The 25,266-nt window shown below is 36.8% G+C and overlaps 1 protein-coding gene across 1 annotated transcript in view; it reads left to right on the top strand.

Moving 5' to 3' along the window:
• Positions 1–924: 924 nt before the first annotated feature.
• Positions 925–25,266, top strand: part of NRG3 (neuregulin 3) — a 98,842-nt gene continuing 74,500 nt past the window's right edge. The window contains 2 exon segments of the mRNA XM_010001152.1: positions 925–944; positions 3,957–4,030. Coding sequence (XP_009999454.1) covers positions 925–944; positions 3,957–4,030 — 94 coding nt within the window.

The following is a 25,266-nucleotide window of genomic DNA, read 5'->3' as shown; positions in this document are numbered from 1 at the left end:
GCACAGAAGTGATTACTGGTGCTGGAGTGGAGCTTAGACTCTCCCTGCCATCCTTTGCTGCAGGGATTCCACATGCAGATCAGAGCGTTCACTTGACTAAAAACAATCTCTTACCCTAGTTTCATTTTTGTGGTGTTTTGTGGTGTTTTTGTTTGTTCTGTTTTGGGTTTTTTTTTTGTAGTGGCGGGGGTGTTTGTTTGTTTTAAAAAGGCTTATCTAATAAATATTTGCTTGTCATATAATCAAATTACCATTTCTGAAACAGTCCGCTGCATCAAAGCATTAATGCATCCGTAAATATGAACATGATCATTCACACTACATATGGCAATACTGAATGACCTCAGACTTCCCTGAACTTCTGTGTGTGATGTAACAGTGCTGTTTCAAAAATTTTTTGTTTGGTTGGGTTTTTTTGTGGTGGATGGTTTGAGGTTTTTTTCCTTAGAGGTGTGATGCCAATTAACAGTGTGCGTATACGTCAGATATTGTGGGCACAAAAAGCACATCTGCCTATTTAGGATGGATGGCAAATGCTTTAGCAAAGATTATAGGATGCCACAACATTATCAGTTTTTGTGCTATTGTAACATTATAACTGTCAAGTGCATATGCTACAAGACCTCAGTTTCACAAAACTTAATTACAAAGGTTTGAACTTTGGTGTGAAATTGGCAGAGTAGTTATTTCTGTTATTTGGTGTCTTGCAGATTTAAAAAACAATTTGTTAATGATACTAGAAGACTTAGTTTTAATCTTTGCTGAAAAAGTTAATATAATTTAAGAAACAAGCGATGTATGACCATAATAGTCATCACCTTAGTGTAAGATTGTTATTAAGCTAAAAAATTCTGTCGATTATTTGATATGTCAGCTATCTCTATACTAAATATGAAAGTAGCAAAAATAAATTCCTCTTGCGACATGTACAATGAAGTGTACAGGTAAGTGAAAATATTACTTTAAACTCATCCAGGTTACTCAATCAGCTGATTACTTTATACTCCAGTTTCATAGTGACTGAGAAACGCAGCACTAAATGTATAGTAAAGTCAGGATAAAAGTAATTATTTGATATAACAGCCAATACATTTTAAGGGAAGAAATCCATCCCCATCACTACCTCCAGACTGCAGAGCACAGTTGTGGCAGCATGCAATTCAGTCAGTACCAGGGATGCTGAGTTTTGCAAGGGGGAAGCTGTAAATCTGAGTGACTCTGTGATATACTCTGTTCCAACCCATTGTTCTTAAAAAGTCAGGAGTGGAAAGACACAGAAATACGTCTTAGAGTCTCGTACTGGGGTCATACTTGAGCAGTTACAGCAGTTTCCCATCACATTGTTTTTGAGGACACCAACTTCATTGTATATGCTGTATTTGCAAATGATGAAATGTAATCCTAGCAAACACAGTTAGTTAAAAGGTGAAAGTAGCCACAGCACCTTTTGCGATTTTTGCAAGAAACAAAAAATATTTTCTTAAACTAAAAGACTGATGTTTAATTTGGGCCTGGACGTGGTAGAACTGGCATAGAGACCCCCCCACATGCACATCTACTCTGGCAGCTAATAGTAGCAAAATTTCTCTCCTTGAATTCTGACATGGGCAGTTAATTATCTGGACCAAAATGAATTACCTAGAGCATCTGACAGCTGGAATAAATGGTACAAACTCTGTTTCTCAGCTGTGAAGTGAACTTGTCTTAAGTCTCTGTTATGTGAAGAATGAAGAGATAAGGAAAGGAAGGCAGTAAAGCTTCTGGCTCAGTTGTGCCCTATTGGCAAACAGAAAGTGAAGGGATTGCCTCTGCTTGTGTGAGGATACTTGTAGCATTGGTCTGCCTGCTTTCTGGCTGAGACGTATTCACACATGGTGATGAGCATTCAGTACAGCTCTCCATAGAGATTACACTCTGCAACACTTTATCCTCACACATAGCATCACAATTTTCAGTTGCCGAATTAGGCTGAGTGGTGAACACTTCTATGACTTGCAGGGCAACAGTTTGGCACAGAGAGTTTGAAGTTTGTAATAGCATAACAGTAAGTGAGGCAGGTACAAATGTATGTCCAGAAGTTAATAGAAAATACTAATGTGAAGACAATAATACCTCACCTGAGTAGGTTGTTCTTAACCTTTGAAATGAGGTCTACCAACTCTCCTCAAGACTGTGTTTCGGTTTGATGTGAGCAACTTCTGATAAATCATAATCAGATGCAAAAGTTGCATTCAGCAGTGTCTGAATATATGAAGAATTCTTCTGTTTTTCTGACTAGTGGGCAATTTTAATTGAATATTCTGTATTAATTTTTTTATTTTTTTTTTAATTGATCAGTAGCCTATGACCACTGCCATAGGATTTGAAATCAGTTTTTTCCCACTCTGGGAGAAAGACCAAAAGGGAGGTTTTTAAATAATATATATTATTTTTTAAATATATTTTTTTTATTTACTGTAGATTGTTTTATTACATTTTTGGGTCTGATGAGAATTCTTATAAATTACGTATTTTTTTCACAACCGTGCTTAAGCAATCCCTGAATCAATTCTAGTGAGATGCCCTTCTCAGTGAGGCATTAATTTATTAAACTAAAATAATTTTTATAAGACAACTTCTAGAGGAAGCCTGAGGAGAAACATTGTGAAGGAGCAGCACTTCTTCTATGGAGACATGCTGACAGAGTTGGGGTGGTTCAGCTTGGAGAAGAGAAGGCTGTGGGGAGAACTTAAAGTGGCCTCCCAGTACCTAGTTGGGCTTCAGAAAAGCTGGAGAGCGGCTTTTGACAAGGGCTTGCTTGTAGTGTTAGGATGAGGGGGAATGTTTTCTCACTGGAAGCAGGTAGATTCAGGTTAGACATTAGGAGGAAATTCTTTAGTGTGAAAGTGGTGAGGCACTGGAACAGGGTGCCCAGGGTGCTCCCTCCCTGGAAATGCACCAAGTGGAGACTGGATGGAGCATCGAGCAATGTGGTCTAGTGGGGTGTGTCCCAGCCCATGCAGGGGTGTTGGAATTAGAGGTTCTTTAAGGTCCCTTCCAGCCCAAACCATTCTGTGATTCAAGCTGCAGTTTTAAGTCCTAATGTGGATGTGGTGATGCTGATTTGAGCATTTTGTTTGTGATGTGCAAGAGCTTTGGGAGATAAGGAGTCCCTGTTGCTTTCATTTATTATTAAAGATTAAAGTGTCTGTCACTTTTCTCTGGAAGACTACTTGGTGAATAAATAATTAAAGGTCTGATTCTGATATGCTTATTTGAAATGAGAGATACTTCTGCAAACAACTCAAATGCAGTAAATGGGATTTCTTCAAAATAAGCTTTCAAGATAAGTTATAGCATTCAAAGCTCAGTCAGAGCCAGTTCTTGTTTGTTAAGGCAGCAGGGTATTTTGTTTTATGTGCTTTAAAATCAAATCACACAGGCATTTAAAGCTTACACTCAATATCCGACATTGTCTGTCATGCCTAAACATGTTATCTTTAAAGCACAGTAGAAACTAGTCTTAAAATAATGGCTAGATAACCGTTCCCTGCTTATTCAAATAGCTGAAGAGAAACAAGTTGTTAATATGATGGTTCGTACAGCATAAAAGCTTTATAAAGCTTTGTGCTACCTAATGTGTATTTTATTTAAAATGTCTTTTTTATAGAGGATTTTTCTTTTATTTTTTCACTAAATTAGTATTTTTTTAAAGGGTTATGCTTAAATTATAGGGTTTTTTTCATAGTTTCTGAAACAACAGAAAAGGTTTGAGGGGAATTTTTTTTTAATACAACTGATTTTACATGCTTCTATTGTGTTTCAGTAATAAACTTGATTCCATAATAGTTGAAATAACTGTAAATATGCAAATCCGTTGCATCATTAGCAGGGAGAATTTAAATTTATTTTCCTATCTTGAAATTAACCTTTTACTACCGCATGGATATGTTTGTCATTTATCCCCTTTTTCTCAGGTGCAAAGAGGGCTACCAAGGAGTCCGCTGTGACCAATTTTTGCCGAAAACCGACTCAATCTTGTCAGATCCAAGTATGTCAAATGTTTTTCTTATCTTTTTATTCCATGCTGGAGGCTATTGCTGCCATTCGAGATGACCCTTTGCCTGTTGTCAGAAGCATATTATGGACCACTGCAGCTGTGTGTAGAGAACAGTGTTGCTTTTTTTGGTAGGATAAAAACCCATCCTCCAGTCTCTGTTCTTATAAAACATATGCTGCTGCAGCAGGGCAGGCCATCAGAGGACTTGATGACTTACGATTTCTAACAAAACTGTCCTTGCATATAGCAAAAATATTTATTTCTCTACTTTTGACACCGGAGCAAGTAAATTACATAAACTGAGAGGAAACAAAGTTCAGACTGAAAAGTGGTTCCTTGAAAAAAAAAAACAACACAAAAAAATAAATAATGTCTGGCACTGCAGAAATTATTATCTTCTTGAAAATATGTGGTGTCAGTTTACACAAAATTCAAATATTTTTTTCACTTTTACAAGTGAAGCTGCTCTGTGTTTGCAGAGTAAAGGTATACTTTGAGGTAGTACCGTCAACTTTCTGTTACGCTGCTCAGTATATTCCAGAATACCATCTGCATGTGCTCTCCTGCTCCACTGTGCTCTTAAAATTTTAGTGTCTACTAAAACTATCTTTAAAATATTAAATATTAATTTCATGTAAATTAATCCATTTACAAATGAATGTGTTTATATTAAAATTTTAAATGAAATGACATACAACAAAGGGTCATATTCAGTCTCTTGGTTTTGTTCTTATACTTGGAAACTAACGTATCAAGTCATCTCGTTTTGGGTGCTCTTTAAAGTTTCATTTAAGTTGCTTTGTGTTTTTTTGAAGAATAATGCTTTTTATTCTAGTCTTTTTCTGTGCTTTCTGTTTATTTTCTTGTGCTTTTCCATGTAAAAGCCTGTTGCCAAAGAAACCTGTTGTTTTGTAGTTCTCTCTGTTGTATAGCTGCAGTTACTGTTTGCTTTGTATTTGGTTTAGCTTTTCCTTTACCTTTCATGGCAAAGTGCAGAGCCTGTAATAAATAGGCAGATTTTAGCTTTGCCCAGTTGTATATGCATGTGTAAATATAGAAGTTTTGTATATGTCAAGGTAAAAGTTGGTTTGTATCCTAAAATTGGAGGTAAGGACAATCAATTAGCAACAGGATAGGGTGGTACCTGTCTGACTTGGTTTTAACAGGGGACTCGAGATTTACTCTCTCAAGAGGGGAGATGAAATTCATACAGATACAATACAAAAACCAGAGAAAACTCCCACATTAAGCACCATCTAACGAGACCAAAAGCCCTACACTGTTTATATATTGCAAACAGTAGTGTTACTGATTCTTTGCAGTATTGTGTTGGTTACACAGACTTGTTTCTCTTTACTTGTGAGATGCTTTCTTACTAAGGTTCATTTCTGACTGCATCATTTCTGTAAAATATTTCAACCACCTGATCCTGCTCAGTTAACAAAGGTTCTGTTGAAGTGCCCTTTATACACCTTGTAGCTACAAAGGTTATTTTATTATATTTTATTAAGATAAGTTATTATATTTTATTAAGTTTTTGAAGATGGCATTATTTAGAGTATGTAAGAGCAGGGGACCTGGGTTTCATATTGATGTAGAATCACTGAACAACCTGTGGCTCCTCTTCCAATACATATAACAAGGTTAAAACAAATTAGGTACTTTTCTAGTCCGTTTTGAAATTTAACTTCTATTTAATCCTTATCTGTATTCAAAAGATGAAAAGCTTCTGTTTAGGTGCCTTTCTGTGTTTTGGCATAGTGTGATATATGTCTATGTATGTACATGCGTGTGCATTCATTTTGAGCATGCTTAGCCTGAAAGAGAGGTATTAGAAACTTTCTGTTGCAGCTGAGCAGTGACAACATCAACATTTCTCTCAGGAGTTAAATGAATAATGTGTTTATCTCTCTTCTTGAGAGGCAAATATTGGTACACTGATAATTAGCAGTCAGAGGCAGAAATATTTGGTATTTGCGTAACATGAGCAGTGTAAATAGTATTTGATTCAGTAGCAAGGCACAATATGTTTATCTCCAAAGGTTCTGGTGTTGTTTCGCAAAAACTTAGTTTTGTAGTTTAATGTGTGTGTTCAGATTAGGAAGGACACTGAGGGGTGAATTTAGAGGTTGCTTCAGAAAGAAGCAGGGTTTTTTTAATGCAAGGCTTACTTTCCAAAAGTTGAACACTCAGATGAGTGCTCTTGTGTCTGGACCAGCACTGGCTGGTGTCAGTAAAGCTTTATAATCAAGTCCAGCTCATTTGAATTTCGTGCTTATATTGAAACTATTGCTTATAGTTTTCTGTACTAAATGTGTTCAGAACTGCTAACGATGCATCTGATAACAATTTTTAGCTTATTTGAAGTTTGTATGCATGAAATACTGAAGCAATATGTTCTTAATCTTACCTTGCCTGTGACAATGCTGGTTACGTTTTCAGAGCATTCACTTGTCATTAAATAGGAAATTAATCTAGACTATAGTCACTTCAAAAATAGCAGCAACTGTTAGTTATTTACCTGCACAAGAGTTGTTTAGTTTTTGTTTAGTTTTTTATTGCCCTGTAAAACAAACTAAGCTTGTTCAGCTTAGTTACCTGAATTTGCCTAGTGTCAAGTAATATTATATGGCTCTGCAATATTTTAACAGAATCAGGCCAAACTCAGCTTCTTCCCTCACATTAGGTGTATGTTAGGTAGATCTTGACTTTACATTACAGATATGAATACAAATTCTGCAATACTTAATATGGATTAATGCACACTGAATCATGTACCTGTAGTTTAATTACTAAACTATTAAGATATTTAGGATGCTGTTTTGGGAAGCCTCTTGAAACTGCCTGATGGTGTCTCAGAGTTCCTGAATTGGTGTCCAGGGCTTATTGCAGTCAGATCTGCCACCTGCTGCCTCCCTTCAGCTCAAAGTTTACGATCAAATTCTTAAGAAAACAGATGTAGGGGACACAGAGCAATGTCAAAACACCCCGAATACCAGCCCTTCTACTGGACATTTAGACATCACAGATGTTAACAGCTTCCACTTCCCTTAATTTCTCCACTCCTAACTAGGTTTTCTGCCTACAAGTGAAAAATGTTTTTAAAAAATCTTCAGACAAACAAATAAAAATCCAACAACCCAGAGCCCAAACACAAGTAGTTAGAGAAGAAGTTTGTTAATCTTGGAATTAACAGGAGGCAGAAGAACCTGCCTAAACCATGGGAGCCACAAGGTACCTAACAAAATTAATAACATCACAAATAAGACAAGAGGCTGCATGCTACATTACAGTGCAACCTGTGCTTACAGTCCCTATCAAGAGGATAGTCTGCTATTAACCATGCTAATATTGATCAGAAAAAGACCTTGAACTCCTTCTCAGTCATCTTCTCCTTCATCTCTCCAGGATGTACTAATGGGACAAAGGGAAAAGAAATAGCAGTCGCATGCTGGAAGGAAGGGATAGGAGTATATTTGAAGCATTGCTTGAGCTTTCTCCATCTGGGTGAACTTCTCTACAAATAAATACAGTTCATGGCAATGGTAGAGCACTTACATTTTCAATGTTATAAATACAACTATAATGTAACTTCATGTCAAAGGAATTTTTCAAGCATGTGTAGTCCTGTGTGTATTTATAGGATTGGGAACTCGTATATACAACATAAATTGTACAAATGTACTCATATACTATCCTTTGTAGTGTTCTGGAGTAGACCTGCCTGGCCCAACAAATCTTGAAAGGTAAGTTGTATGCAGGCTGTAGATATTTCTGTTTATCATTTTTTATGCTGAGGCAAAGTATAACCTTGAAAGCTTTCAGTGTTCTGTGAGGATATTCCAAAGTGGCAAGCAAGGCATTGAGGAGTCTATGTTGCTGCTTTTTTGCCAGATTGTTGAACTCTACCTTCATTATTTTTTTTTTCCTAATTTAACATTGAAAGCTGCTTTCCTATGCATAAAGTGTCTTTCAGTTTTATAATGTGCAGCATTATTTTTTTATTTGTCATATTAGCATTCAAGTTTTCCCATTTTATGTTCAGAAGCTTAAGGGAAGAGTGATCCCCTATCAAATATTGTAAATGTTACCTGATCCTTTTTTAAAATAAATGCATTATTTTCTAAAATAAAAAAAAAAAAAAATAGGATGGGAAGCTTATCGGTCATAAGGCCATGCTCCTATTGTTGCAGTCAACCCCATCATGTAATTTCTTCAATAAGCTGATAATACTTCATTTGTAAACTTCTTAAAGTCAGCACAAACTAGCCCCTAGAAGGAGGTTTTGTTTACCATCTCACCTCTGAGGTTTTCAAGACTTTCACACAAAATTTATTCACAGCCCAGTTTGTCAGTTATGTTCTTGGTTAAAAAGCATGCTTTGTTTCTACGTGGAATTTCCTTTTTTTTCATTGGTTTCCACCATGTTACACTATGGGTCTCTTAAACTGGCTTTTTGAAATGCCACAAGTCTTGTTCCCATAGAGCTGGTTTTAGCATGTGATCTTATAATACTTTAGCCTGTGACAGCATGGCACATGTCATGTTGCTTTAGAATCTCATCAAAGAGAAACCTGCAAGTTTCATGTCTGGAATCTGCAGTTACTTCTTCTTAGATAATGTCTCAATGTAGCAAAGGATTCAAATGGCACTCCTGGAAGACTGGGAAGGTAAATAAGTAAAACAAGTCTTTACAGTTTAAAAGGAAAAGACACTTTTCCAGAAATAGATTTGAAGACCCACACTTAGCTGCTCCAAAAACAAGTCCCACCCCCCAAAAAAACAAAACAAAACAAAAAATCTTGGAATCTTGGGCTTTCCCCCCCCCCTTTTTTTCTTTCTTGTTTGTTTTTTGATTTGGGGTTGCTTTTCTTTTTTGGGGGTTTGTTTTGGATTTTTGTTTGGTGTTGGGGTTTTTTCTTGTTTTTAATTTTTTTTCCAATACCCAGTTTTGTGTTTGTAAGATCACAGGATAATTTAGGTTGAAAAAGAAGTCTGGACTTCTTCGGAGAACTCAGGAGGTTCAGCCTCCTGCTTTAAGCAGAGCTGTCTTTGAAGTTTCTGTTAACCATGCAGAATATTTTTAAGGTTGTCTGTAGAGAGACTTTTAATAAGTAGAGGAAAAAGTGCATGACAGTTGTGAAATATTTATAGAAAATATCTACAAATAATTTGTATAAGTAAAATAAATGAAATTTCTGAGTCTTACTGAATGATTGATTTTCTAGGAGATTAATAATTTTTCAATATTCCTCTTGAATTAGTTTGTACTCTTTTTTAATTTCCAGAGGCATAGGAGAAAAAAAAAAGTTTTGCAATCAAAAGGGCTTTAAAGGTTGGATGTAAGTACGGCCAATTATGAGTGGAAGAGAATTTGGGGAAAACAGTACTGGCTAGCCAGAGGTAGACATGTGAATCATGTGGAAGGTCCTTCAAAGCCAGATTTAATATGGAGTTTTTTGAACCCTCGATAGACCTATTGAAATCAGAATCTAAATCTGAATTTTGTTGCTTAACTTTGTTTCAAAAAGGAAAAGTTTTTAAGCCTTTCTGCAAAAATTATATAATCCATTTAAGACTGATTTGTATTCAAAAGAAGCATATGGAAGGAGCGGCTGCAGACCAAGTTCCACTTTTGGTAAAGGCCATTTTTTGCTATCTTATCTATCTAATTGCAAAGAGGAATGGCACATCAACTGTGTGTTCACAGGATAAAAGTTATTAGTGTTGCTTTAGTAAGCTAAGCTTTTACAAAAATAAAATAATCAGAAGGTGATATTTTATTGCCTTGTAAAGTTAGATATTAAGAGCTATGTGGTGACAACGGTCAAGTGAAGAACATGAAAATTACAAGTCAATGCAAGATCTGTTAGCATCCATCAAGTGGGTATGACATTTCAGTTAACGATGGTTTCTTTGTAAGGATTTGTAAACAGTTCCTCCAGTTCAACCCCATCACAAATCAACCTAGTTTGGTGTTGATGCATTATAGATTGAAAGGAATAGAAATAGCAATAAAGGAGAAAAGGAATACAGTTACTTCAGAAGTTTTGATTAATTTATTTGTAGATGAGAAAAGATGCATCATGTGAGAGACAGTCTGGGAAGTACCTCAGCAAGGTAAAATAAAAAAGATGTATTCTTGTGGGCATGAGGGACATGTTTTCCCTCCTCTTTGATTGAGTGTGGGTAGAGACCTCAGGAATACAGACTGTAAAACATGGCGTGTTTTCAAATTTGAATTGCACCGAAGCTGTAAAAGGTTACTTTGTGTGAATAGCATGATTCTTCCGGATTTGTTTTGTTTTGTGTTTCTTTTAAATAGGAATTGCAAAATTTGGTCTATTTTGCAGAACTGAAATTAAATGCTTAAAACCAGAAGTGCAACACTAACCAAGTGTTAATAAAATGATTCACCAGTGATAAATCAAAGTGTGAATGTGTTAATTGTCAGAACTCAGTGAAAAGTTGAAACCCAAGAGAAATTAACTTAAATCACAAATTTGCTACTAACGCAGTGGGCAAAGAAAATCACACTCAAAATCACTATCAGCTTTCATAATATAATTGTTTCTTACAATCTTAAAAATTAAATATAAATGCATAGGAAACAACTGGAAGTAGTAATTGTTTCTATACAATGTGCAGTGTAGATGCTATTCAGTGATATTTTTAATTATTTTTTTTTTTTCCTGTTAGTACTGCAGGATAGATGTTAACAAAAAAGAGCTTTGATCTTCACGTTTTAAATGGGGGCAATATTTTAAATTGATTCTAAAACTCTTGATATTGAGTTGCTCAAGTAAAAATAGCAATGACAACAATGTGCTACCATGAGAGCTATTCTAAACAGCATTAAGTTGAATTGCTTTCATTACTTTTGTGTGCAATAACAGAGTTGTTGAGGTTGTTTTTTTTCCCCACACTTCTGTTAAATTCCTAGTATTTTAGGAAAACAACCAGCAACAAGTTTGCAAAACACCCCCATGCACTCCCTGACTTTCTTTCTGGAAAGTCTGAAGGGAGAGTTACAGTTCATTTCCATTTCATATTTCATTTTTAAATGAATTGTCAGCCCTTGACAAGTCCATATCTAGCTTCATTTTGTGTTAGCTAAAGTCACATTTAAATAAGAATTCAGACAGCTTTATTTGGAAAAATAAGAAAGAAGTCTGAATTTGTCCAAAATCCTTTAATTAAAGAAACATTGGTTCTTTATTCTTCTCTTTTTGTCTCTTCTCCTGGAAAACAAGACTGTTTTGGCACCTGGTTACTCAACATTGTTTTGTTTTCAAAGCTTTTCATTTGAAGTATTGAAGTATTTCTGGTTTAGCCATGACTTTTAGGTCTTGGGTGGTGTTTTGTAGGTCAGCTTGTGAAGACTGCATCTCTCTAGAAATTCATGGAGAGAAGCTGGAATCAGGTAGATGCAATATTTTTGACAGCAGGAAAAAAAAACCAATCAAATGTCAAAACCACTTGTTTCCTTCTCCTCCTTTAAAAGCTGCCTATATGTGAAAGGCTAATAATTATACTGAGAAATAAATCTGATTTGATCTTAATATAAATCCCAAGGAAGACAGAAAATGGAGATATCTAGCAATGCATATCCCAGTCAGTCAAACCTTTTAGTCAGTGTATCCTCCTGTAAGCCCTAGATAATAGAAATCAAGAAGGAAATTACAGCCACCCCATGTAGAGGAGTTTGAAGGCTTCCTTTCCAGACTGCCATACATCTGTGAAATCCAGGACTTGAATCTAGTTAAAAGAAATTCTAGGTCTTTGTGTAATGAATTTTGCATGTGTATTTTAAGGAAATTTACCATACGATGGCAGAAATGCTTGATTACAGCTAGTTACACAACAGCCACAGCAGATGGCTGTGAATAGAGGTTAGAGTCTCACGCAAGGGACGGTGCTGTGAGCCGCGCTCTCCCGCAGGAGAACCCGCGCTGCCGCCAGCGCTGGGATCTGCTCCCTGCCGGAATGAGAGGTGGTGCAGCACTTTCACTGAGCAAGCACCTTCTGAAGTGATGAGCCTCTGAAACATCAACTTCTCCTATCTGCTGCTCTTACAAACACGTTATGATTTCCTACATCTGCTGTTGGCCATCTCATGTCTGTAGAGCCATAAGTATAAAAATAGCTTGAAGAACATGTTCTGTGATGCTCTGGAAACATCTAATTTAGCCTGTTGGGCTGAGTAACTTCTGTGACTTGTTCATACTGATGTTACCATTGGTGTCAGTCTCCCTGCTGTCTTTCAGAAGGACTTCTTTGATTTTGCCTGCATGGACAAGGTGTGATCAGTAACTTGACTTGTCAGATTATATTTGCAGGCCTTCTTACTGGAACGTTCCTGCAGTGCAGCAGCCATAGCTCTTCGTGCTAAGGCAGAAAAGCGTTAGCAAAGATGGGTCATTGCGAGATGACATGTAGAAAAGTTGCACAAAACGTGCCAGTGATGTAGCTGAAAAGCATTTGTTTCATTGGGTTCTGTCTTTGTAAATTAGCTACTCAGTTGTCCAGATAGCATTTCACTTTAGCAACTCCATTTCACTTTATCGCAGTGATTTAGTCACACTTTTGATGGTAAATGCCTCAGGCTTGCTTGAGATAGCATGGCGTATGTTTCATAAAGATGTCACAGCCTGTTGCAGGAGTTACTAAGAACACATGGAGAGAAGAGATGGATTTCTCTTATTAGCAACTAATCTTATACCTTTGAATGTATCTGTCTGTATTAAATCTAAGTCTGAACTGAGAGTTTTGCCTTCTCCTATGAGTGGTTCTGTGTTAAATTGATTCAAGTAAAAAATGCAGCAGTGCATGTGCAGATAAATCACAAAGTTGTGCATGATACTCTGATGTATCCTGTCCACAGTGCAGTTATATGACTGTAAGTAGTAAACAGCAGAAAGAGAAATTCTACACAGGTACAAAGCTGAACATCAATCCAACACACACTGTCTAGAGAATTAAAACATTAAGGGGCTCATACACAAGAGTTTCCTCTGAGAGGATTTCTGCTGAATGTCCTGATCATCTCCCCAAAACTAATATTTTTAAGAGCCTGTGTGATCTTACCTGACCTTTACTTTTTGCATTAAGTCCATACTCCACTACAAGGATGCTTCTTAAGGCAATTATTGTTCTTTAGGCTTTTCACTTCACAAGGAGCTTCTACCAGTGTTGATTCAGCTTATTTGAACAGTCTTTGCTTATTAAGGACAACCTGGAATAAGTGTATCATTCAATATTAATGCAGTAAAGTGCTTTGTGTTGTTGTGAAGACCAGGTGCTTTGGGGGTAATGTGTGTATATAAGTATCTTGCTAGGATAATGGCAATCTTACTGAAAACATTAGGGGTCAGCATTACTAAGAGTTTGATTACCACATCAAGGTAATTTTTTTCTTCTAAGGAGAAAGATAGTTCTGAGACTCCTGAAGGCATTTTCAGGCTTGTTTCTCAAGCCTTCCATAACAATTATTTTTGGCACAGGGAACCTCCACTTCTTTTTAAAATTTAACTGTGCAAACCTAGCAATTTATGAAACTATTATTCACTGGATAAAAAAGATCAAATGGTAGAATCTTGGTCTCACCAAAACTGTTAAATTATTTCTTATTGAATCCCTTAAGGTTGCATTGTCCTATCATGATTTCTATGCCATGTATGGCTGCTGTTTTGCTAGAAATTTTTGTCTTGACCATCAGGAGGTTGAAATTGCCAACTCTGAGGGATATGTATTCATTTTCTTCAGTGGTAAATTTGATTGTGGAAATTGTTTCCTTAAAGACAAACCAAATCAGTGTTGTCCCAGGAGCAAAACAGAGGACAGATTGTAACAGGCAGTTCTTGATGAGATTGTTTATATTTAGAGGACTTGATTCACCTCCAACTTTATCAGAGAACACCCTGCTCCCAGGGATGCTGGTTCTTCACTCTCATTGCACATACCAGCTTGCTGTAGAAAAGAAGTCCAATTGTTTGCAGGCTAAGATGGGCAATGAAAAGTTTCTTTTGTTGCTTCTACACACAGCTTGAATAACAGGTTTGACCATCTAGAACGTCTTCTCATGTGCTGTCTGTTCTGTCTCATTTTAGGCTTCGCTTGCTTCCTTATGTATAAGTTTTATTTTTACCACATAATGCAATAAAGCAAATAATTTGTAGTTTTCCAAAATGTTCTTTACATATTTAGAGTGAACAGATGTCCACATTCCATTTTATTTTATATATCTCCAGTTGTCTCTGAAGATATGGAAAGAGGTTAATACCTGATGCTTATCAGGAGTAAAGAACCACTACATGAGCTGTTAGTGAGGGGCAGCATCTTAAATATAACCCGGTTTGTTGCATTTTTTTAATAGAACTGAATTTATTGAAAGAAGTTTGCATTTTCAGCACTGAAACTTTTTGTGTGCCTCAATTGTACTTTCACTGAGAAGCTTTTTCAGATTCAGAAGAAAACTGTTCTGGTCTGGTACAGGAAAGGAGGCTTTAAATGAGCAGAGAACAAAATATTTGTCCACAACAGGTGAAACACAGTTTCAAGTCTTTGTTTGCCTGACCTGGTTTTCCCTTCTTCCAGATGAATGCCTAGACTACACCACAGAAAAGAGAGTGGGTTAGTCTCTTGTTTCTTTTCTAGAATAGAAAGACTAAGCTTTTTCTGCTCTATTGCAGCTAGCTCTAGTGATGAACTGGTAGACTTGAAATCTCGTATACTAAGATGTGTATTTTTACAGTATTGCCCCACTCTGGATAGAGTAGAAGAAAAAATATTGCCTGGAGATGCTGGAGTTTGCAAAATGTAGGGTATTGACTTAGGTCTTGATCCCTCAAAAAACTATAGTGACTCATACTGTTTCTCAGGAAAACTACTCATATAAGTGGTACTAAGTAGATTTGAAGCATCTAGCTGAAATATTTGCATCAGTTTGTGGTTTATCTCACAAGTTGGCAGTTTTCTTCACAGGGAGTTGATCTTATATTTAAATTCTCTGGACTTAATGAGTCCTTCTGGAACGACATTTTCTATGTAGCTGAGCAGCTCTAACATAGGAACCTGGGTCTTGCTGGTAGAGAAGCTCCTCCAAATGCCTCTGGAGCTGACAGGAGCAGGGTGTAATTTTGAAGGAGATTAGTTGGTTTGTGGAGACCAATAACTGTAATTATAAAGAAGTGTATATATTTTAATATAGAAAAACAATATTTTTTTTTTTTTTTTACTGTAAGTTTTTTACTCTGAGTTCATTTTCAAGTGGTGTGGTGGTTAAGACATGGATTCCAGGGTGAGAAGCAATGAAATAGTTTATTATGAGAAAATGCTCCCTTATATACTTTTACAGTGGGGACTGAGAACAAGTAACTGGGGTACCCAGAGTGCGAACAGCACTCACACCTATTCCTTGGCACATATACAGTCCTTGGGCTCCCAGGATGTAGCCTATCACACACTGAACACGTGATAAACACTGTTCTGATTTTTGTCAGCATTCACAGTGCTGCTCACAGCAAGCCCTGGCCCTTAGCTGGTCTCATATTGTTTTGTCTACTTCTTTACAGATATAGAAGCCCCCTTTTCTTTTCCCATGGCAATTCTTCACAAAGTGAAGCAAAGTCAGCTGGCTGAATGAGCTCGATGAGATGACTCTTTGCCCTGTGCCACTTTATGTGATCGCAGTAGGGTTTTGGACCAAGGTCTGCATGCCTATTGCTGTCAGTCTGTGATAATCTCAGCTGTGAATGAAATAATGCAATATCAGCAACATGCTTCTTGAATCCATACTGTTCAATACTTGTGAAGTTAAAGGCTCTTTCTAAAACTTGACAGGGTGTTAAGAGTTAACCTCTGTCATACTTGTGTTGCACATAATATCCAGATCTTTCTACACTACTCTGCACAGGACTGTCAAGATGGACAATGTGGATGAGATTTATTTTAAAAAAAATCCAATTAGTGGTGTTTTGTTTTGTGGGCTTGTTTGAAGTGTGTTGTGGAATCGCTTTTTTGCCAAATGGAGAGACTTTCTGAAATGCATATGAAGTGGGCCTTTGCTCACCCAGAATCAGACCTGAAGAATCTGCTGTACATTTTAACTTCCCAGCTGCATTTGTCCTGAAAATGAAAATTACTTAAACTTACAGTGTGAATGAAATTTACGAAAATGAGAATGAGACTTAAGACTTAAAGTGAGGATTACACTAATTTAAGAGAGTTCAAGTGGTAGAAAAAGAGGTTTGATCTTCCCTGCCTTCCAGTCCTGACCCTACATCAAGTGTTTTAGAACAATTGGGTTCTAAATTTTTTCCCATTTTGATCCTTCATATATGTTTCTGCTAATATCTAGTATGTATGTGCTGACATAAACCAAAATTTTTAGTAGTTTAATAAGCTCATCCTTAGAATATGAATTACTTTTGACAGTGCTGTCTTTCATCAGGTATCCTGCAGTCCTTAGAATTACTTCAAGTATTCTCTAGTTTGATTAATCTGAATATCATCTGCACATTTTTCAGTGGAACAATGTGTATGTTTTGTTGCTTGATGAAAATGAATCAGCTTTGGGGGAACAATCTAAAGGGTATAACTTGGAATCCTTTGCTTGACACATCTAGGTCTCCTGAAAACCATTTAAAGTTGATTGCCAAAAGAGAATTGGAATAAGGTTGTAATAAGGACTATGAAGTGCAGACTGAAAATTTATGGCACGTGCCTTCTGTCTTATCTGCTGTGGGCTTTTACTTTTTCTGGGTAGTGAGTTTCTCATTACAGTACAATACTCTCCTTAACTCAGAATTTAGGAAGAGAAATATAAAAGTCATTCATGCCTATAATATCCTTCAGTGCCTACAAATATCAAAGCTGACAAGTCGTTTGGTGAGCAGGATGGCAGATGGTCTGTGTCTGAGTGGAAGAAAGAGCAGCAGCAAAGGAAATAATATTGCCAAGAGTGATAGTAAAGTTTAAAAAGCTGTAAACGAAGATGTGTGCTAGGCATTAGCTAAGAGATTCTCTAAGAGGAGGGAGTTTGGAAAAATACTAGACCAGGGAAGGAATTAAGGATTACTGCCTAAGTACACCCATTCTTACTCTTTATGCAAAATCCCTTACCAGCAGACTATAATATATGTGGTAGGAGTAGATAAATATTCAAGTAGTGAGTAGTTGACTCAGATAAAACCAGATCAGGGGGAATGAAATAAAAATACTACTTTATAAGATGAGTTTTGTCCGGGTTTAGCTGTGTAAAACAATGAAGCAGAAGGGGTAGAAAGCCAGGAGGAGCAGATAGTAATTCTTAAGGTGGTGGATGAGAACAAGCTTGGACTTAATGTCTACAGAGCCCTGACTGCTAGCAATGCCTTGGGCTTATTGTTAGGATCTGGCATGTTGTCAGGTAGATTGCTGAAGAGGGACTTTGGGATGTTCTAAAAGATTTCTAGTGTTTTAAATTGTTGGCCATAAAGAGCTAGAAGAGAAAGGGAAGTTGGCACAGACACAGCTTCTTTGATCAATGCAGTAGGAATGTTACTTCCTAGATTGTGACCATAGGGTGCCCCCATTTATTTCCACTCATCCCTGCTGTGTGTAACTCAAAACAGCATTTCCCCCAGAGTTGTTAATGAGGATTATGTTCAGACTTTAGACAATCAAGAATTTAATTCAGAGCTCTTCTCCATACTATTATTTTTATTTCAGTGGTTTTGATGGATAAAGGCTGAGAAAGAACTGCATACATTTGTCAAGTTAGGATTGGGACTACTGTGGTCCATTATTTTGATCTTGTTTGCTCATGAAAAAGGAAGACAGAAATTTTGACTGGTTTCATTTGTACAGAATGTGATATTTACAGCAGAAAAATTGCAAAAAATAGATGTCAGAGTAAGTAGTGCAAATTGGAGCATAGGAGGTTCAAGGTGAATATCCGGAAATTTTTTTTTTACTGTAAGAGTGACAGAGCCCTGGAACAGGCTGCCCAGGGAGGTTGTGGAGTCTCCTTCACTGGAGACATTCAAAACCCTCCTGGATGCGTTCCTGTGTGATGTACTCTAGGTGACCCTGCTCTGGCAGGGGGGGTTGGACTAGATGATCTTTCAAGGTCCCTTCCAACCCCTAGGATTCTATGATTCTAAGTGGAGTAATTGGGAAAGAAGCAATGTGTGCCCAGTACAACAGTTGTTGTGTTCCATTGAGGTTGTTTTGTGTGCAAAGGGAGGTGTGCTGAAATCCTGACATTTTCACAGATTTTTTTTTTATCTTGTTACACAAAATGATTGATAGGGTTGATATTTTTTTATGGATAGCAATGCAACAGAATGACTATTCTTTTCTGCTTGAACACATTTATTGGCTTAGAAAACATTTCTATAGTATTGCATGCTTTATTCAAAGAGAAAAGTAGTAGTTCACTCCTGTCAGTGCAGGACTATGAAATGCATAACATATTTTCCTAAAGAAGCAGCCTGGCTGACTGGAGAACTTTATTTGCTTTAACATTTATCTGTAAACTTGGATCAGTTGTCCAGCAGTTTGGTTGTCTGATGCAGCTTCTGTTTGATATGCATCTAAATGTACTTGTTTATTATGCACTTCTGTTTTTATCCATAAATCTCTCAAGGCTTAGGTACTAACAGCTGCACACTGTTTGAATGTACAGCAATGCATCTGCTGCATGGATATTCAGAGTCTCTAATACAGAAGGAAAAAATAAAGGCAGAGTTATTAGTGGATTTCAGCACCTATGGATCTTATTAGGCTCCTATATGACTTTTAAGTAGTCTTTTGAAATTCCACTTAGAATCTGTGAAAATTAACTCCTTAGTGCCTTTGAAGTACCTAGGAGTAAATAAATAATAGTTGAAAATTCTTTTATGCAACATTAGGTCTTGTTTGTTTGCTGGGGTTTTTTTTGTGTCCCAGACCTTCGTTTGTTTTACTTAATTGTGGATAGAATGCTTGAGGACACGTTGGACTGGATAACTGGTAGTTTATAGGAGGGTTACTATTAGGTGAGATGGCAGCTAGTTTAATCTGATTTCCTTTCCAGCATCTTTTTGTCATAAGGAGAGGATCTGTTACAGGGAGACCTTACAAACATGCAGGGTTGCAAAGAAAAGACCCCCAAAATCATTAAGAATTTCACTGAAATCTGTCCTTAAATTTCATGCCTGCTTTGTGACTGTTCCTAAGTGCAACCCTTGCAAATGTGACAGATCTTAGAGCTCACCATCCTTTTCTAAAGGGTGCCACTAGGTATGTGGAGTGGTAATTTATAAATTGTTATAAATAGCCAATTGATACCCAGGTGTTAGGTGTACTGAGATGTCAAAATTGTTATCAGTTATGTTAATTAAAAATTATTGTTACTAGTTTTTGAAAGAGTAGTCTTTATCAACTCTGAAGCTTGTTGAAAGCCAGACTCTCAGAAATGACTCATCACATTGAAGAGAAGAAATACAGGACGATCAGTGCAGAACAGGAAGGAGACAAGAGAGGGAGCAGAACATAACTGAGAAACAAAAGGCTTGATGTGTGCCATTTTTGTTTAGGTGGGTGTTTTGGTTTTTTTTTTACAAGTAACATAATGTGACTTGTCTGATTATAGTCCTTCCCAAGGAGGTCTGCATTGTGAACAGAGTGTTACAGGACTGCCATAGCGCAGTCATATCTTCTTTTTGCAATTACAACATGTGATTAGTGAGTTTAAAGGCTTAGTGGTAAGGTAGGTCCGGTGGGTCACTGGTGGGGTTGCAGTGTTTCAAAATATGAAAGATGTCTTTGTCCTGCACTGGGTGCTTCTAACCCTTCTGTTTTCAGTGATAAGCACATTTAGGGAAGGCTTTTTCTATTTTTAAACCTACCCTTTTAAAAATAATTTTGTGCATGGTACATAGAGATGTATTACTTTATGCCCTTAGTCTAAGCAAAAGCCCTTTTCTTTTAATCAACCCAGGTACTTTCATAAAGTTATTGTTACTCTCTCATAACTTACATTGGCATATAAAAACCATAGCAACTGCTTAAAAGTAGGATTTGAAAACCTACCTTCACTGATGTCCTGCACAGATGTAGGAGCTTAATCTAGAAATAAAAATGTGGTATTTTTCCACCTCATAACATTGCTTTTGTGTTACGCAGGTGACACAAAGAAATGGAAGCAGTTCTAGAAATTGTCATCTTTTGTCCATCTTCAGAGAGCAGGCAATCTGTAAAAGAAATGTATTGCTTTGTGTGTGGCAAAAGAACTCACAGGTTTTTCTAGCTTGTGCATGTAAAGAAAACTGAGGAGAGTGAGGAATCTTGTACTATGAGATTAGAGTATGATGAGTACCGTGGAGAAAATTAGGCCTGTCAGTCTATAAATGTAATGCTCGCTAATGCTGCAAAGCACTTGGATTTGCAATGTCCTGTAGCTTAGATGCTTACTAGTTTTTTTCTAATTGTCATAGTTCATTGGAATTACTGTGCCAGTTTTCTGACTACAGTATATGAGACTTAATCTAGCCTTTTCTGATTTGACTGATCAATTTTGTACTGCAATGATATATTACGAAGTTTTAATATGCTCATGAGAAATTTATTTGGTATGGGACTGTGCTCCTTTTCAAGATAATTTCTGCAGTGGGCTGCATATACTACACTTGTCCCATAGTTGAATGAGGAAATACCCAAGCAAATTACAAATTAATTAGGTTGTGGAAGCAGTCTAGCTGTAGCAGCACAGAGCCCAACAAATGGCAATTAATCTGCCTCCTTGCACAAATACTACTCTGCCTGCTCCTCTCCCTAAAGAAGAAAAGCAATTTTGTCCATTTTCAACCCAGTAACTCTCATGGGCCCCTTTTGCAACATACTTCTGTGTATTAATCAGGGCCCAGTTTTCTTCCCTCTCTGTCTTTGTTGCATTATTCTAATCTGGTTTGAGTGGACGACAAATCTCACAACAAAGGCACAAATTCAAGGTCAAAAAGGATCTTTTGGGTCTCCAGAATATCTTCAAAAATAACTAAAGAATAAATCTATAGCATAATGACTCTGAAGAATTTACATCACCATGAAATCACTTTAGGAAAAGAACTGGGTTGCTGTTTTCTATAAACTTCTTTGTTAGGGTGTTAAACTTCCTTAATGAGCTTTTTTCATCATTGGCTAATTAAGCAAAGTGTTCTGTTCTCTTATTGCCCTTATGCTTACAAAGCTCTTCTTCATATCTGAGTTCCAGGTTCCCTATTGAAAATAAATTTTCTTGCTTCTCTAATCTTCCATGTAAGTCTCCATTCAGCATGCCATGATAAAATGGAGGCTTCGTGTCTGTTGCATATAATAGCAACATTAGTTTTGACCCAAGGGCTTAGCCAGAACTGAAGATTCTGTGAAATTAGCAATTAGGAAGACAAGATGAAAATACCTGGATATATTTTATGTAGTTATGCTTACAGAAGAAAGAGCAAATTCTCTTGGCTGAACAGGACAAATGAAAGGAAGTTGTTCACAGATCCAGCACAAAAGCTGCCGAAGATTTACCTTTTCTATCCCTTTTTCCAAGGCCCATACTCCTTTGTTTTTCTGCCTTTTACACTTCTCCTTTGATATTGTCTTACTGTTTCTTTCACACATAACTCACCAGAAATTCATGTATGCTGTGTGTTTTCCTCTGACTTGGAGGACAAGACGTCTTTGTTCTGTCTAATTGATCTCATTCTCTCCTTAAGTGAAGGATAATCAGAATACTTTCCTAACCTGTAAGTCTGCCTTTTTCTCATGTACCATATATCTGAGGCTAAAATAGAATATGTAATCTGACCAATAAAAAAGCTATTAAAGTAATCAAATCTTACAGTTGTGCTCAGATGGGCAAAATATCTCCCATTTCTAAATATCTATCTCACTAGTGATAAATTTCCTTAATCCACTTTGCACAGCTGTAGCAAATTACTTTTTTTTTTTTTTTTTCAAATAACATACTTTATGCTTGCAAATGCTCTTGAAAAATCACCAAGAGCTCTGTGGAAGCTGCCATTGCAGTAATTGAAAACAGTTGTGTAAAATGATATTGTCATGCTGTCTGTTCTAATTAAACTCATAATATTTTTGTACGGGGTGTACAAATCTATAAAGTAAACTGGAGAGAATGGGTCCTTGGTGGCTCTGTTAAAAGGTGGATTATATTTCTTCATGGCATAGCTTGAGAAAAAATGTAAGCAGTCCGCCTTTTTAAAGATTAGAATATACTAAAATATGCAATTCAAAAGTAAACTGTAGACCAAAACACTGTGAAGTTTGTGCCTTTCCATTACAGCCACAAAATCATCTTTTTTCAGTTCCATGAAACTAAGTTGTCTAAACACTAACACTCTAACAAGCATTATCAAAAATAATAAATGCAAGAAATCAAGAAAACAGTATTTATATTACAATGGTCTTGTGCAGCAGTGTTTAGCATCTACACAAAAGACAGAGGAAAGAACAGCATGTGACTGCACTGTCTTGTATGACTATGTATACACATAACCTGTAATTATCACAACATGATTTTGTAAAAGTTGCTTTTAGAGATGCGATCTTGAGACCTCTGTCTTGAATCTCATATTCCACTCTAAAACCAAAGTATTTTTCTTCTGAAACTTGTGTCTTGGTGCAAAACTTGGTTAATGGGAGAAGAGTTTAATCTTCCTGAGCAGTTTTGATTTATTTTATCTGGAAGTTATTACACAAATGTGAGGGGGGTGCATTTCCTCTATTAAAAATGTTTTTAATAATTCTAGGTAAAATCCAGTTAGTGGAGCAAAAATTTCCTTCTTAGGCAAAAGGAGCTTAGGGAAGATCTCCAGATTCAGTATGACAGTTTTCTCACAGATGGACTGGTGGTGGAGTAAGCAGCCATGCCAGCCAGCAGCCCATAATGTGCCCGTTGGGGTGAAATCACACTTTCAGTGGCGTAACTTGTATTCTCCTCTCCCTTAATGAGTCTGACTCAAAGGCACTACTCAAAGCTTTTCACCTCTTTTATTCTGGCTCAGGGCTTTTGTTCTGTTTCTTTCTGATGATTCTGGCAGCCCCAGTAGGTACACATTTTCACATGCTATGTTTTATAGGAATGTAAGAAGTGCTGGTAGGGGCCGTGACCATTTTTTTTAAAAAAGTATTTGAACACCGTTTTTTGTGTGAATATATAGCTGATCTAGTACAGTAATTGATAGATGTTCCTATGTCTGTCTGGAAATTACAGCTGTATAGAATGATGGCCTGGGAAATATGTCAGTGAGATGTCATTGGGTCTATAAATACGTCAAGTGGATAAAGATAAAGGAAAGATAAGAATGATAGAAGCTGAAAGATATGTTAGCTCAAGAATGAATGGGTTTAAATTGTTGAAATATGAATTTAGGATGAAAATGAAAGATTTCTAACATGTCAGAAAAAACAGGTTTTGAACCCTGGAGCTTAAGAGATGTTTAAGACCTCAGCTGGTCAGCGTACTAGTATGATGGTACGAGTGACTCATGTTCACTGCCTTTTTCCTGATGTGGTTTCTGGGCCTCCACAGAAATTTTCCACTTGTGTGTATTCAGACTCCAAGTTTTGGTGCCCTGCTAAGCTTTCTGCTGATGTAATGGTTTAGCAAAAATAGGAGTAGTCATCTCAGCAAAACTGATGTCTCACAGCAACGTAGGTGTCTCCAAGCTGACCTGATTTACCTCTCATTAGCAGTAATAGCAATGTCCTGGCAGAACCACTTGCAAGACCACAATGTTTTCCTAGACTATGGTAATTCTTGTGTGGCTGTTCTTCCATGCTGCAGTTACTCTTTTTAGGTAGACTTCCTGCTGACTAGTTGAACATACAAATTTAAGAGCAGTTGCAAGAGTCACTTGTGTCTTACAATGTTAATGCTACACCAAAAGAAAAATAATTTTTCAGGAGAGCTTAAGAAGTATGAGCCTAAGGTGACTGGTTTCCACTTGGAAACTGTCTTTCCAAAGATAAAGATATTGTGGTTTGTATTTTACAAAGGTATTTAGGTGCCTAAATGTTTTTAACCATGTGCTAGCCTCTATGGAATGTTTTATTTAAGGGAAGAAAATCGCTAATCCTAATGGTAGGTGCATTTGGCGAATGCAAAATAGACACAGCTGCTTTTTCAGATTAAAATATTCTGAAAAGTTAGTTATGTGTAATACACAGCTGCTGAAAAAGAGAACTACAGTTTGCAAGAGACAACTGTTTTCCTTTGAGGAAAACAGTATTGCTGCTGCTGTTTTATGATATTAAGGCAAAATACTGAATTCTTCACAAGCCCGTCTTAAAAAAAACTTTATTTTTATCTGCATACCTAATAGGTGTAATGTTATTACAGCAAACATAGGAAAAACTTTTTCATTGATATCAGCTTATTTCCAGGATATTTACTGATCCTTTTTGTAAAGCTACTTTGAAATTTCAGGCCATGTTTGATGTAGTGGACTGAGGAAAAAGCAGGATGAGATTGATGTGTACAGCATTTAGGGAAAAAGACCACTTCTGAGAAATGCAATGCATGGAACAGCTGACTGAGAAGATCTGCAGCCAGAGTCTCAGAAAATAGTTATAATTTTGCTGGTGCTTTACAACTTCTCTGAAAAGCAGTATTTTCCCTTTAAATGTGCTGGCAAAGGGAAGGTTTGCATCAGCATCATATTCTACATCTCTCTTGTCTGCTGTTTAATGACATGTACATGCTCTAAAGAAAACGTGCCTTGTTTAATGCTTTAATTAAATAATTCAGGTCAGAGCAGTGTGCCTGAGTGCTATACATTGAACACAAACCTTAGGTTGTCCATTTCACTGTTGTTCAGCATCTTCATGCCATTGTAAGGGGACTTGTCTTGCTCTCTGATTATAGCCTCTTTCATAGCTCCTTCTCAATCCTGCCACCAACATGACAGTAAAACAGATGTTTAGCTAGAGGAAAAAGTGATAGCTGGATTTCTCAGTTTAGTATGCAGGTAAAATAAAAGAAATTTTTAAACCCCAAAACCAGCTTAACAGACTCAGCCTCCCAAAGTTTACCATGAAATGAGTTTTCAGCTGAGGTCAGCAGTGATTCCACTTCAGTGGGTTTTAGAGTAGTCACTGGAAAAACGTGCTGCTCGGCTTTGACACCTTTTTACCATCTTTCAAGTTAATTTTTCTATCTGATCTTATTCTGTACCTGAAAATCTAACCCTCAAGTAAAG

The sequence above is a fragment of the Chaetura pelagica genome, unplaced genomic scaffold, assembly GCF_000747805.2.
Source record: "Chaetura pelagica isolate M959 unplaced genomic scaffold, ChaPel_1.0 scaffold346, whole genome shotgun sequence".
Lineage (NCBI taxonomy): Eukaryota > Metazoa > Chordata > Aves > Apodiformes > Apodidae > Chaetura > Chaetura pelagica.
The sequence above is the reverse complement of the archived record's forward strand: the minus strand, read 5'-3'. Positions and strand labels throughout refer to the sequence as shown.